Below are 13,667 nucleotides of genomic sequence, written 5' to 3'. Positions count from 1 at the left end.
GGACTAAATGCTTCTTATTTTTCTTCATCGAAGAACAACAATTTTTAAGGTAGAGCAACAGTAGTTCCACTCTTTCTAATTTCTTTTAAATTCTTATACATTCCTTTAATTGGGTTAAAAATAAATAGAAATATTGCTTGCATTTCTGTCATTGACGTAGACCAGGCACGTATCCAGGATTTCTTTGAGGAAGGGGCCAGACCCAAAAATATATATATATATATATATATATATATATATATATATATATATATATATATATATATATATATACAGAGAGAGAGAGAGAGAGAGAGAGAGAGAGAGAGATTACAAAACAGTTCAAATTGTCCGAGCGCCATTGAAAATTCATTATAATTCTATGTTTAGAAAACGACGGGAGAACATTGGTCGAATTTCCTTTCTTGTTCTTTTGAGAGAATATATATTTCTACAATAGCAATCGCGTTCGGAAACAGTGAAAAAATGACTGTTTTCAAAGGCAGACATGCTTGGTAACGTAGCTTGCTCGCGTTCAAAGTGACTCACGCTATATTCAAGGCCGCTTCTTATCGCAAAACACTGTGCATCGATGCACAACGTCTGCACCGAGCAAGTTACAAGTGACCAGAGTCGAATTTTAAAAATAACCTGAAGAATGATAGATTTCATCAGAGGCGGCTAGGTGGGCACTAGCTCAACATGCATAAGTTTAAGTCAAAATTCCTGACAAACAAAAAGCTTATTAAATAAGTATTCGAATAGTAATACGTGCTTTATCCTGTAACATGTAAGATACTTATCGGGATTACAGCGTAGTAGTGGCAATAGATCCATGAAAAACAAAATAAAACTGAATGGTTGCTTTATTATAGATAAATGTTTAAAAAATATATTTTTCTTCGATCCCTTGTATTTTCTTATTTTAATAATAATAATAATAATAACCCATGGCTCGACAATCCTCGAAGGGTCTTGACCTATCTCCCGACTGCCAGTCTCCCTCCCACAGTCCTACCTAGCGGCGTGGAGTTCTTCAACCGGTAATGGGGTGACGTGGGATCAACACGTCGAACCCCAGCCGTTATAGGAGATTTCCCAGACCGGGTTACGCTACTCGCTCGTAGCTCCCCAATTTCCTCACGATGGTGGGTTGCTACCGGTCCTATACACAGGCCGAGAACCCTAAGACTGAACACAGGCGGACTCGAACCCATGATCCCTTGACGTCCCGCAGTCGGAGTCCAAAGCCTTAGACAGCACAGTCAAGAAGGGGTACTTTTCTTATTTTACTTTTGGCTAATCGCGACAATGAGGATGAATAATGAATAGAGAAATAAATAAAAAAGGTGACGCACAAAGAGGAGGACGGATCTTCAAACCTCTTAGATTACGAGTTCAAGCCCTAAATATGAGGATTTTAACCTTAGACCTCAATTTCAAAGTTATAAACAAAATGCCTATTTATACTAAACTTCTCATCGAGGACAAAAGAGTTTGTAACTGTGAAACTAGCCCTGAATGCAAATTTTTCATGTGAGTAAGAATTAAATGTGTGGCACTCAGAGATACGTTTTGCGAAAACAATTAATTGTGTCCTGTCTCAGCATCTCTGGACGTCGCATAGCAGAAAAGAAGGGGAGAGGGGAGAAGGGGGAAGGGGGGTCGACTGGACAAAGCGAAACAGTGTACGCTGCTGGGAAGGCTGGTAAATGCAGTGGCCTTCCTCCCTCCACGCAATCCCGTTCCTCTCACGTGTTCATCGCTCCTCAGATACTTGTTTTCGTTCACCTGCTCCAGAGATAAGTGGGACAGAGTGTAGTTCGTATACAAGTAGCAAGTAAAGAAACTTATCTCAGAATGAAAATTCCACAGAGTTTTAAAACGTTTGCTTCAGCAATGAATGCCTGGAAACGGATCACATTTCACAATTCCCTTGCTAAAATCTAGTAGTCTAAAATTAATTTGAAGACTTGAAAGTATCTATTTACTAGATTCCAAGTTGTAAGGAACTATATCATAAATGTTCATGTAACCGTTGTGAATTTACAAATTAAATATTCACAAGCTTAGATATACTAATACGCAGAAAGAAATTCAGAGTTAAATGCATGTGTATAAAGAAATTGTAGAAATACAGAGCTATATCGGAGTATTGAACTTTTCTTTGGCAGGATAACGTTTACAATATTGAGGCGAGAGAATAATTAAGAATTGTTGCTCCAAGGGAAACGAAGGGCGTAGTGTATTGGTTAGAGTTCTTGAAAGCATTGATTGCGGTCCCAGGTTCGATACTCCATACTAGAAAACATATTTCCCCTTCTATTAAACAAGAGCATGGTAACATTATTTATAATAGCAGCGTAAAGTGGCTATATTGTTCTGCATCTGGAATGTATATATATATACCAGGTAACCAAGAAAGTTCATGCGGTTTTAGTACAAAGAAGAAAAGGTCCAAAACAAATGTGTTTACCTTATATTTATTCTGCAAAATATCCACCATCCGCTTCTACAACCTTCTCCCATCTTTGTACAAGCCTGTAGATGCCATGTTTGAAAAAGCCTTTGTGAAGGGCCGCAAAAAACTGCACCACCGCGTTTTCAACCTCCTCGCGAGTTTGGAAATGTCGATTGCGCATATGGTTGTCCATAGACAAAAAGAGATGGTAGTCTGATGGAGCGATGTCGGGTGAATACGCTGGATGTGGCAGAAGTTCCCAGCCGAGAGAAGAAATCACCTCCAGGGTCATCTTTGCTGTATGCGGTTTAGCGTTGTCTTGGTGGAAAAGAACACGCTTCCTATTCACTAATGCAGGTTGTTTTTTTGCAAGCTGTTCGGCCACTCTTTGCAATTGCGCGGAGTACACCTCTTTGTTGATGGTTTTACCACTTTCCAAGAACTCATAATGCACAATCCCAGCCGTAGTCCACCAGACACACAGCATCACCTTCCGCTGATGAAGAGCAGGTTTTGCAGTTAAAGGTATGGTGTCATTTGACGATAGCCAATGGTATGAGCGTTTCTTGTTATCGTACATTACCCACTTTTCATCACACGTCAAAATGCGGTCCAAAATTGGACAGTTGTTGTTCCTAGTGAGCAAGGAAGCGCAAATGTTCAGTCGTTGGAGACGGTTCGCAGCAGTCAGCTCGTGCGGGACCCACTTACTCAGTTTCCATGATTTGCCAAGCTCATGCAAGTGCACACGAATTGTTTCAGCACTTACCGCAAATCGTTGAGCGAGTTCTTGACACGTTTCACGTGAATCCTCTTCAATTGCTGCCTTCAGTTGGTCCACATCGAGAGATTTCGGTCTGCCCGATCGAGGTTTGTCTGCCAGTGTCTCATCGTCACTCGAGAAGTTCTGAAACCACTTTTGCGCTGTCCGTTCACTAATTGTACCTTCTCCAAACGCTGCACATATTTTTCTTGCTGCTTCCGCTCCTTTTGTGCCCAACTTGTACTCATACAGTAAACACGCCCTGATTACTGCATTCGACACAGCCATGGTTCACTGCGAATACTTGCTCCCGAACTATCGACTGCGACCTGTTATCTACGTTAGCCGACGTGCCAAGGAATGAGCTTTCCGCCAATCACACATACATGTACCCCTGGCGGCTGAACTGCGTACTACCCCACGAAAACTACGGGCAGTTGTAAAAACCGCATGAACTTTCTTGGTTACCTGGTATATATAAAAAATAATTCTGTACTCGTTTAAAGACATTGACAAATATTAATGAAATAACTCTTTATATTGGTGGCAATTCAGGATATACTAATTTTACCCCTTTTCCCACTCGAGATCAATGCAAGGATACCTCCGCAAATACCGAATGAAAAGTTTCCAACATGTGCAGTTCTCCGTTAAATGTTTTCGCCGATTCGTTCTACCTTCGTTTTCTTTGTTACAAACAAGTTTTCTTTGCACACTACATGTAGGAGGAGAGTTGCATCTACATTTCACGTTGGTCAGCTCCTTCTACCTGCTTTCAGGAGCGACAGCTTGCAGGGTAATAGTTACCGTTAAGGATTGTCAATCTCATGGTCGTAGTTTCAAACCCCTCCGGTGGCAGAAAATTTTCGTAAGTTTTTGACATATCCCATTGTGTTCATTGTCCACGCTGTGAGAAGTGGAATGATTCAGTTTGGAATTAACGAGGGGAAATATTAAATTACAACATCTTCATTTCAACGAACCGAGAAGTCGAGAAAAATTTGATAATTCTTATAAATGTTAAAATTACATTCATGTTTTTAGTGGTATAATCGCAGGTAAAATCAATGATCTTTCATGAAAGATTTTATCTAGCTCTGAACTCAGCCAAAAGGCATATTGTACCGATCTAATACATTCTCCAATATGTTTCAAAACGTTATTGACTGTTTTGTTTCATGTCGATAATTTAATCAATGCATCAATTCTAGACGCCGAGACGATATTTTCTCCAACTACCTCTTCTCTCCTTTCGTTTCCATTCTCTTCCATTTTCTCTTCTCCTTCGTATTCTTCTCTCCCCTCCTTCTCCTCCGTTTTTATCTCATATCACCTTCTCTATTTTTCTCGCCTCTTGTATCCATCCCACTCTTCTCCACTCCTCTTATCTCCTTTCCTGTCTTAGATTTCCGACTCCACTGCACTCTTCTCCTCTTCTTTTCTTTCTTCCCTTTTACTCTCTTTTACTCTACTCTCCAATCCCCTCTTCTCTCCTCTCCTCTCCATTTCCTCCTCTCTTCTTTGCTCTATTTTCCACATCTCTCCTCGATTTTTCCTTTCTTCTCACTACTTCTCCTCTCCTCTACTTTTCCTCTTCTCTTCTCCTTTGTCACCTTTTCTTTCCTCTAACCTCTTATCCTTTCCTAAGGCTCATGAGCGATGAAATACTAGAAAATCTAGTTTATTTTCTTTTAGAAAGAAATTCGTCATTTGCGTAATAATATTGATATTTTTAATAATTTTATACAAAAATACTTCTATTGATTTCTTTCGCGAATTTCACAAATATGTGTTGTGCATGTGGCAACCCTGAAATTGACCCTAACTCTACACGCAACCCACCAACGCCTTGTGTAAATTGGGTTGCCTAGTTTAAAATGTCGTTGTCCTAAAACTTTTGAGAGGCACTGTACAGTCAGTTGTAAAGATCCCATTGAATTTCCACGAAGTCTCAGCCCAGAAATGTTCACGATTGTACGTACTGGCGTGCGCAGGGCGGTACTGATTAGAGCTACAGCCTCTCCAGAAATTTTGAGATAAATAAAAAAAAATCAAATGGAAGCAATAAAGAGCTTGGAAAATCTCCAGTGATAAATGCAAAGCTCCCTTAAAAATGTCTCCAATTAACACTTTTGTCGTTGAACAACTTTTAAACGAACGTTAAAATTGGTACTTACGTAATGTTTCATTGTGTATCCCCCTCCCCTGCCACCGACAAAAGGCAGCTATGTAATATACGGCCCTTCCGAAAAAAATCCTGCGTACTTTTACTCTGTCTCGGGTATATCTGGAGCAAGCAAACGAAAACAAGTCTCTGCGCAAGTTGTGACCCCAGACGGCTCCATCAACGAACAAGTGAGAGGGGGCGGAATTGCGTGGAGGGGGAAAGTGACTCCAATTACCAGCCTTCGCAGTAGCTGCGCTCTGCCCAGCCAACCCCCCCCCTTCTCTGCCGATATGCGCGACCTTGCTCCACAGATTCCGCGGATAGAGTATAGTAGAAAATCTCCTTTTCATTAATCGGATAACAAGAGTGTGTACAATTCATTCTCAAGTTGTATAGTTTCTTCGCATAGTAACGAAGAAGTGTTAACATTTACCTATTATAAAACAATGTACGATAAAATAATGGAGTCAGTCAGTTCCAGGGTACTTCATGCGGAGATGACATCCATTGTGAAATAATGCGCTAACTGATTTAATTGATGCATTTTACAAACATCTCCTAAGCTTCTCTCCCTATCCATTACTTGCCATTGTTCTGCTCGTGAGCAACAACATGGCAACATAAAACGAAATAAGTGCTCGAGTTTCCCTCGCGTAATTGGAACTCGCACCCCCCTTCACATTTCATTCCGTCTCCCTATCAAAGCGGAAGGCGAGAATTACCATCTTCTGGGCCTCGAAGATTCTTGAGGGATTTCCTTGGTGCTGCATCTTAGTTTCCATCTCCGATTTCTCCTTCCGCAGGAAGGCCCCCAAAAGCCGCAGCTGGGTCTCAATTTTCGGGCACTAAGCACGTGGAAACTGTAATGCATAAATTATTCTCTTAAGCCAAGATAATTTCAGTAGCTAATAAATTATAAGGTGGCCGCAGATACTCGCGGGAAAGTGTTAAAGGTGGGGATCTCCAGAATTAAACAACGCAAGCCATATCTGTACCCGTGCTAAGTGACGTGTCCACGTTCTTGCGGGAGAAAAACAAGATTGAATTACGGAAAGCCGCGTTGAATTTGTGGGATTAACGTGTAATGCAACGGAGCTTCATAGAGTGATAGTAATCTCCTTCCGTGGAAAACCTTGTTAAGTCTGAGTGTAATTTTCTTTAAGGGAAATCTGTTTTTCGAAAACTCTTTTAATTTCATATGTAATTCCTTTTTTTTCAACTAAAATAGGGTACTGCGGCGGCTGGTAGCTCTGAATTAGGTGAAGTACTAGTAGGAAATTAGCCGACCTCCGTGGCGGAGTGGTTAGCACAGCGCGCTACGACGGCAGCGGTCCCAGATTCAAATCCCGGCCTGAGCATGGATGTTCTTTGTGAGTGTCCCTTCATCAATTTCATCACATCATCACTCATCCTCACCTTCGCGATTAGCCAAGAGTGGCAGAAAAGAGAAGCAAAATAAACCAAACCAATCAGACATCCTGCGTCTGTGAAGGGAAGGGGTGGGGAATGACATATATATATATATATATATATATATATATATATATATATATATATATATATATAAGAAACGTGTTTCTTTCCATAGGAGAAATGTTTCGTGTGCTTCTTCCAAAGCAAACCCTGGGATTTTTTTAAATGGAAAAGAAAACAAATAGTTGTGCTACAAACAAATTAATATAAAATAATGCAATGGAAAACAAAAGTATACTCTAAAAAGTAAATGCATGCGTCGGTATGAATGTGTGTATATAATATATTACACACACATACACACACATACAGGTCCTACCAAAAGTATAAGGACACCCTATGAAATTTGTGAGTTCTGTATTTGGCACACACATACATACAATTACAATGTAATTGCATCGTATCACACACAACTCATGTTGTGGATGTTTCTAATAGCCTATTGGTCCTCCTCGGGCTGTCAAACACAATTTCACCCTCTTCACCATACTTTCACTACCGCTCCGCGTCAAGTCAGCAATGTACCGGTCGTCTTGAATATCTGCACTGTTCGATCCACACACGTTTTACTGACGCCCAACTGACTTGCAATCTCTCTATAAGACTTACCGCACTTATGCATGCCAATTATCTGCCACTTGGTTTGGTCCTTCACACTTTTTCCCCCATGTTTTGCGTAACCACAACGTTGCTCAACCAGACACGAGCAAGCCCTTGAACGCATTGAGAAATGCAGCGAGGAGAATATTGTTCCTAACCCAATACAGTACTGCACTTTGTAGTACGGTATTCACACTACAACGTGACACATAAACGATCTCTGTACCGTGAAGGGTCTCCTGTCCAGCTAAGGTCAAAGCCTGTTTGTTTTATGGCTTCTGTCTGCGGTTCTATTTACGGTTATAAAACTGGGGAAATTGTTTAATGGAAACACATTCTGTTGCTCTATTACAATTTTAAATATTCTATAGGTATGTTTTTCTCCAAAACAAAAATCATGAATGTCATTCTCATATTGTACTGTACAGATCTCCTCAAACATAAAAAATAGCTATTTTCTTTCCAATTATGTAAAACAAAAAAACAATAACTTCAAAACAAAGAGTGATATTTTTATGAAAATATCAGCAAATGTTCCTCTCTACAAGTACTAGTTCCCTGTAAAAAATCGTATGTCTGAGACCAAAAGTTTGCGGACAGGAAGCATGTTCATGAAATATGCATGTATCCTTAAACTTTTGGTAGGACCTGTATACTCGTATCTGTCACACATATAAATGTGTGTATACTATACATACATGTGTACACACACGCACACATGTACAGCGTGTTACGCTTAGAGAGATCGAGAAATAATTGATGATTTGAAGTGTAAATAATGGTTTATTAACACACCTTTTTATATACCTTGTTGTAGAAACCCTCAGAGTTTAATAAAATGGTCAGTGCAGTTTGAGTTGCCCTGCAGACATCTAAACGGTATTCAAGCTCCCGCCGTGTCTGTTGCTCTACTGAATGGTGCCAGGCTTGTTCCCACATTACACATTGGCGCGCATGTACACATTGGCAAGCACGTGTATTCGCGATAGGTATATAAACTTGGAGAGTTTTTCTATCTTGTAAAATGAAAATCATATCAATATCTTCCTCTGTTTTTAAACTGTGAGCATTTATTCCTCGATCCCTCTAAGCGGAACATGCAGTATATATTATACACACACATTTACACATCCTTACATACGCATGCGTTTTTTTTTATATAATTTTATTGCATTGTACACATTGAATTTTTAATTGTATCATGTATGTACAGTCTCTCTCAAAAGTCTTAGGACAACGACATTTTAAACTAGGCAACCCAATTTACGCAAGGCATTGGTGGGTTGCGTATAGAGTTAGGCTTAATTTCAGGGTTGCTACATGCACAATAGATATTTATGAAATACAAACGACAAGGGGTAAGAGGAAACGAAATGTGACAAAAGAGAGAAGAAAGAGAAAGCGAAAGGAGAAAATGAAATGTAGAGAGAGGTGAGAAGAAAGAGAGGATAGACGTGGAGAGGAGAAGTAGTGAGATGAAAGGAAAAATATTCGAGAAGAGATGAGGAATATGGAGCAAATAAGAGAAGAGACGAGGAAAACGAGCTGAGGAGAGAAGGGGAGGAGACGAGAAGAGGGAGTGGAGGGTAGAATAAAAGAGAGAAAAAGAGAAGAACAAAAAGAAGAGGAGAAGAGTGCAGTGGAGTCGTAAATCGAAGACAAAGAGGAGATAAGAGGAGTGGAGATGAGCGGGATGGAGACAAGATGCGAGAAAAGTAAGGAAGGCGTTATGAGATAAAAGCAGAGGAGGAAGGGAGAGAAGGAGAAGAGAAGAACAGAAGAGACTGGAGACGAGAGGAGAGAAGAGGTAGTTGCAGAAAATATCGTCTCAGCGTCAAGCATTGATGCATTGATTAAATTATCGACATGAAATATTCAATAACATTTAAAAATGTATTGGAGAATTTATTAGATCGATGCGAAATGCCTTTTGGCTGAGTTTAGAGTAAGATAATATATTCCACGGAAGGTCTTTGATTTCACCTTCTCCCATCGTTAATTCCAAACTGAATCATTTCATTTCACACGGCGTGGACAATGAACACAATAGGATATGTCTATAACTTACGAAAATTTTATGCCACGGGAAAGGTTTGAACCCAGTACCATCAGGTGCCCTTAATGGTGACCAATTTTTTAATATTATTATTTCACAAACAATTACAGAGTTACTTCCATTTCTTGTTCACAATCCACAATTTTACAGAAATACCTCTATTTTTTGCTTACATTTTTTACCTAACTTTCCGTGTTTTGCATTCCTATAAATAATACATTCCTTAAATAATTTGCATATAAATATGTACGGGCATCGGCCTCGATTTGTAAGTAAACTGATTGAAAGTATTCGCACAGTGTTTGTTTAGACATGTCTTTTTGTGTACAGGCATAATAGGTCTAGTGTGCTGATAGCCACTGTATTTCTTGCAATTTTCTTGACGGAAAAAGCATAAAATCGGGAAAGAGGAGATGTACCACTGTAGAATAAGCAGGAGGTTTCCTACATATACTGCCGAGACAGCGGCAGAGGAATTTCCAATTGTCTGTCATTTTAGTACAAGTTGTTAATCTATGTCTGAGGGTATCTTCTTGATCACAACTTATGCAATTAGATTCTGCCTCTAGATTAATCCGATATGCTTTTTCTCTAGTTAATATTGTATCATGTATCACCATATCGAGCGCACTGAGGCTGGAATACGTTTTGCTGTTATGTTGCGCCATACATTCAACCAGTTAATATTAGATTACTGGTTCACTATTCTGGGTTTGACCTTAAGCCTCTCGCACTGTTGACGATACAATAATTGCACTGTAATTACTTCAGTCTGTATTTGTGGACTACTTATCAGAAGATACACAAATTCCAATGCCGTTGATCGGAAGTAACTGGTATCACTGTTAATTTTTGGCAGTAATACAGGTGCTGTAAGTTCTGTGCCTCTTAAATAGGCATGGAGTATATATCCGGTCAAGTTCACCCTATCTTTTAGCGCTAGTTGAATATTTCTATGATTGGGGAGAGCCTGTGCTTGTATTTCAATATTCATTAGATTTAGTCCGCCCGTTCCTAATGGTAAACACAAAGTGGTATAGGCCACTCTAAGTACATGCGACTGCCTTATGAACTGTGTGACCAGTCGTCGTATTTCTACTGCACTTGCTGGTGGTAGTGGTAATACTTGAGCAACATACATACTTTTGAAAGAAGAAACACGTTGCTATAAGTCACTCGAGAGATTATGGATATATTCCTTCGCTTATCGCAAAACACTGCATGTCTTAGTCTTGATTGATTGGTTTAGTGTTTTAAGTCCACTTTATGCACAGTAAGGTTAATCTGGACTGGGCCTACACTTTAAAGTGGGATCCGAAACACTATGTGCCTCCACCGGGAATCGAACCCGGGACCCCTTGATTACAAGGCAACAACGATACCACTGCGCCATCGGGTAGGATGTGTAATTGCTAGACCAAATGCAAAGAGTGATAATGGACACCCTTGTCTTTAATGATCGTTTCAGTGGGAGAGATGTTGACAGTGTTCCGTTAACATTAAGGCGTACTCTTTGATTTGTGTAAAGCAACTGAATAGCTGATACAACTTTTTCTCCTAATCCTACTTTTCTTAACAACGTAAAGAAATAATCGTGCTTGATTGTGTACTAACCTACAAGCTTTCACTCCTAAGAGCAGGTAGAAGCAGCTGACCAATGTGAAATGTAGATCAAACTCTCTTCCTACATGTAATGTGCAAAGAATACTTGTTTGTAACAAAGTACGAATCGGCGAAAACATTTAATGGAGAATTGCACATGATGAAAACTTTTCAGTCTATATTTGCGGAGGTATCTTTGCATTGAACTCGAGTGGGAAAATGGGTAAAATTACTACGTTCTGAATTGCCACAAATATAAATAGTTATTTCATTAATATTTGCCAATGTCTTTGAATAAGTAGACAATTATCGTTAGTGTGTCAGAATTCATTATCTTATACATGAAAATATCCATTTGAACGTGTCAATTCAGTTTTTTTATATATATATATATATATAATTCCAGATGCAGAACAATGTAACTACTTTACTTTGCTATTACAAATAAGGTCATCGTGCTTTTCATTAATGAAAAGATAATTAAAATAAGAGAACAACTCGTGAGGAGAATCGAACTTGGGATCGCTATCAGCCCAATCGAGAACTCTAACCACTACACCACGCAATTTCCTTCCGTGGTAATATTGTAACTGTCGTTGGGTATACATGTAGTTGAACTGTTACTTTAGTTTTGAATTGTTTTCTTGTAGTATAGCAGCTATCTTCGAGAAATAATTTTCGAAGTGATGAAGAAAAACGAGATTATCGGTAGTTGTGAAAATGCGAGTTATTTCTTCTAACTTATTATTGTGATTAAACATTATTAATGGAAAATATACATTGAGGCTTGAACATTGCAGGACCATGTTCTCTTTCTGTGATACTGCAACAGACGAAATGCTTGTTTACTGCCGCAGTCTCGTTTCCAGAACAGTCTTATGAAATGTATTTGGTGTTGCGTAACGTAACACGAAATAATTACACCGCTTGCGAACTGCCAAATGTGCGAAACGTTATACGCAACCAGGCGGAAAATTGTATTCATAAAATAACATTACATTTGACAGTGTTAGTCAAGAGGTAGAAGATTGATTGATTAAGGCTAATCGGGAATGGACCTACAGTTTAAAGTAGGATCCGAACCACTATGTGCCTCCACCGAGTATCGAACCCGGGACCCCTTGATTACAAGGCGACGACGCTACCACTATCGAGGAGGCCTCAAGAGGTAGAAGAACTGACCAATGTGAAATGTAGATGCAGGCTGTTCTGGACACGAGACTGCGTCAGTAAACAAGCATTTCGTCTGTTACTGTATCACAGGAAGAGAACATCGTCCTGCAATGTTCAAGCCTCTAGATACTTTCCATTAATAATGTCTTATCACAATAATAAGTTAGAAGAAATAACTCGCATTTTCACAACTACCAATATTCTTGTTTTTCTTCATCACTTTGAAAATTATTTCTCGAAGATAGTTGTTCTACAAGAAAGCAATTCACAACAAGTAACAGTTCAACTACATGTACATTACCCAACGACATTTACAATATTGGAGGGACAGAATATTTAAAATTGTTGTTACAACGGAAGGTAAGGGCGTGGTGTAGTTGTTAGAGTTCTCGATTGGGCTGCTAGCTGTCCCAGGTTCGATCCTCCTTACGAAGTGTTCTCTTTTCTTTTTAATTCTCCTTTTATTAATGAAGAGCATGGTGACATTATTTGTAATAGCAGAGTAAAGTGGTTACATTGTTCAGAATCTGGAATTCATAAAAAAATATTAAAAAAATGAATTGACACACGTTCAAATGAATATTTTCATGTATAAGATCGTGAATTCTGATACTCTAACGATAATTGTGTACTGCATCAAAGACATTGACAAATATAAATGAAATAACTATTTATATTTGTGGCAATTCAGGACATAGTAATTTTACCCATTTTACCACTCGAGTTCAATGCAAAAATACCTCCGCAAATATCGACTGAAACGTTTTCATCATGTCAATTCTCTATTACATGTTTTCGCCAATTCGTACTACCTTCGTTTTCTTTGTTACAAACAAGTATTCTTTGCACATTACATGTAGGTGGAGAGTTTGATCTACATTTAACATTGGTCAGCTGCTTTTACCTGCTTTTAGGAGCGGAAGCTTGTAAGGTAGTGGTTACCATTAAGGATTGTCAATCTGATGATCGTGGGTTCAAACCCTTACCGTGGCAGAAAATTTTCGTAAGTTTCATACATATCCCATTGTGTTCATTGTCCACGCCGTGTGAAATGAATTGATTCAGTTTGGAATTAACGATGGAGGAGGTGAAATATTAAATTACAAAATCTCTATTTCAACGAACCGAGAAGTGGAGAAAAATTGGATAAATCTTTTAAATATTAAAATTACATTCATGCTTTTAATGATAACATTGTAAGGAAAATCAAATATCTTCCGTGAAACATTTTATCTTGCTCTGCACTCAACCAAAAAGGCATTTCGCACCGATCTAATACATTCTCCAATACATTTCTAAATATTATTGAATATTTCATGTCGATAATTTGATCAAGGCATCAATTCTTGACGCTGAGACGATATTTTCTGCAACTACCTCTTCTCTCCTCGTC

General features: G+C 39.0%; 2 protein-coding genes across 5 annotated transcripts in view; one reads left to right on the top strand and one right to left on the bottom strand.

The window, feature by feature from the left end:
* The window catches only part of LOC145983948 (cell adhesion molecule Dscam2-like), a 796,725-nt gene that overhangs the window by 47,568 nt on the left and 735,490 nt on the right, over window positions 1-13,667 (top strand). The gene's annotated exons all lie outside the window — the stretch shown is intronic.
* LOC145981420 (histone-lysine N-methyltransferase SETMAR-like) lies at window positions 2,463-3,491 on the bottom strand. The gene has a single exon (XM_083114657.1). It carries the CDS (start codon window positions 3,489-3,491, stop codon window positions 2,463-2,465), a length of 1,029 nt encoding a protein of 342 aa, XP_082970783.1.

The sequence above is a fragment of the Lepisma saccharinum genome, chromosome 2 (genome assembly GCF_977018435.1).
Source record: "Lepisma saccharinum chromosome 2, izLepSacc3.1, whole genome shotgun sequence".
In the NCBI taxonomy this organism is placed as follows: domain Eukaryota; kingdom Metazoa; phylum Arthropoda; class Insecta; order Zygentoma; family Lepismatidae; genus Lepisma; species Lepisma saccharinum.
The sequence above is the reverse complement of the archived record's forward strand: the minus strand, read 5'-3'. Positions and strand labels throughout refer to the sequence as shown.

What these genes read in the sequence shown, in the direction of transcription:
- LOC145981420 (XM_083114657.1), bottom strand. Translation starts at nt 3,491, where the DNA reads ATGGCTGTGTCGAATGCAGTAATCAGGGCGTGTTTACTGTATGAGTAC.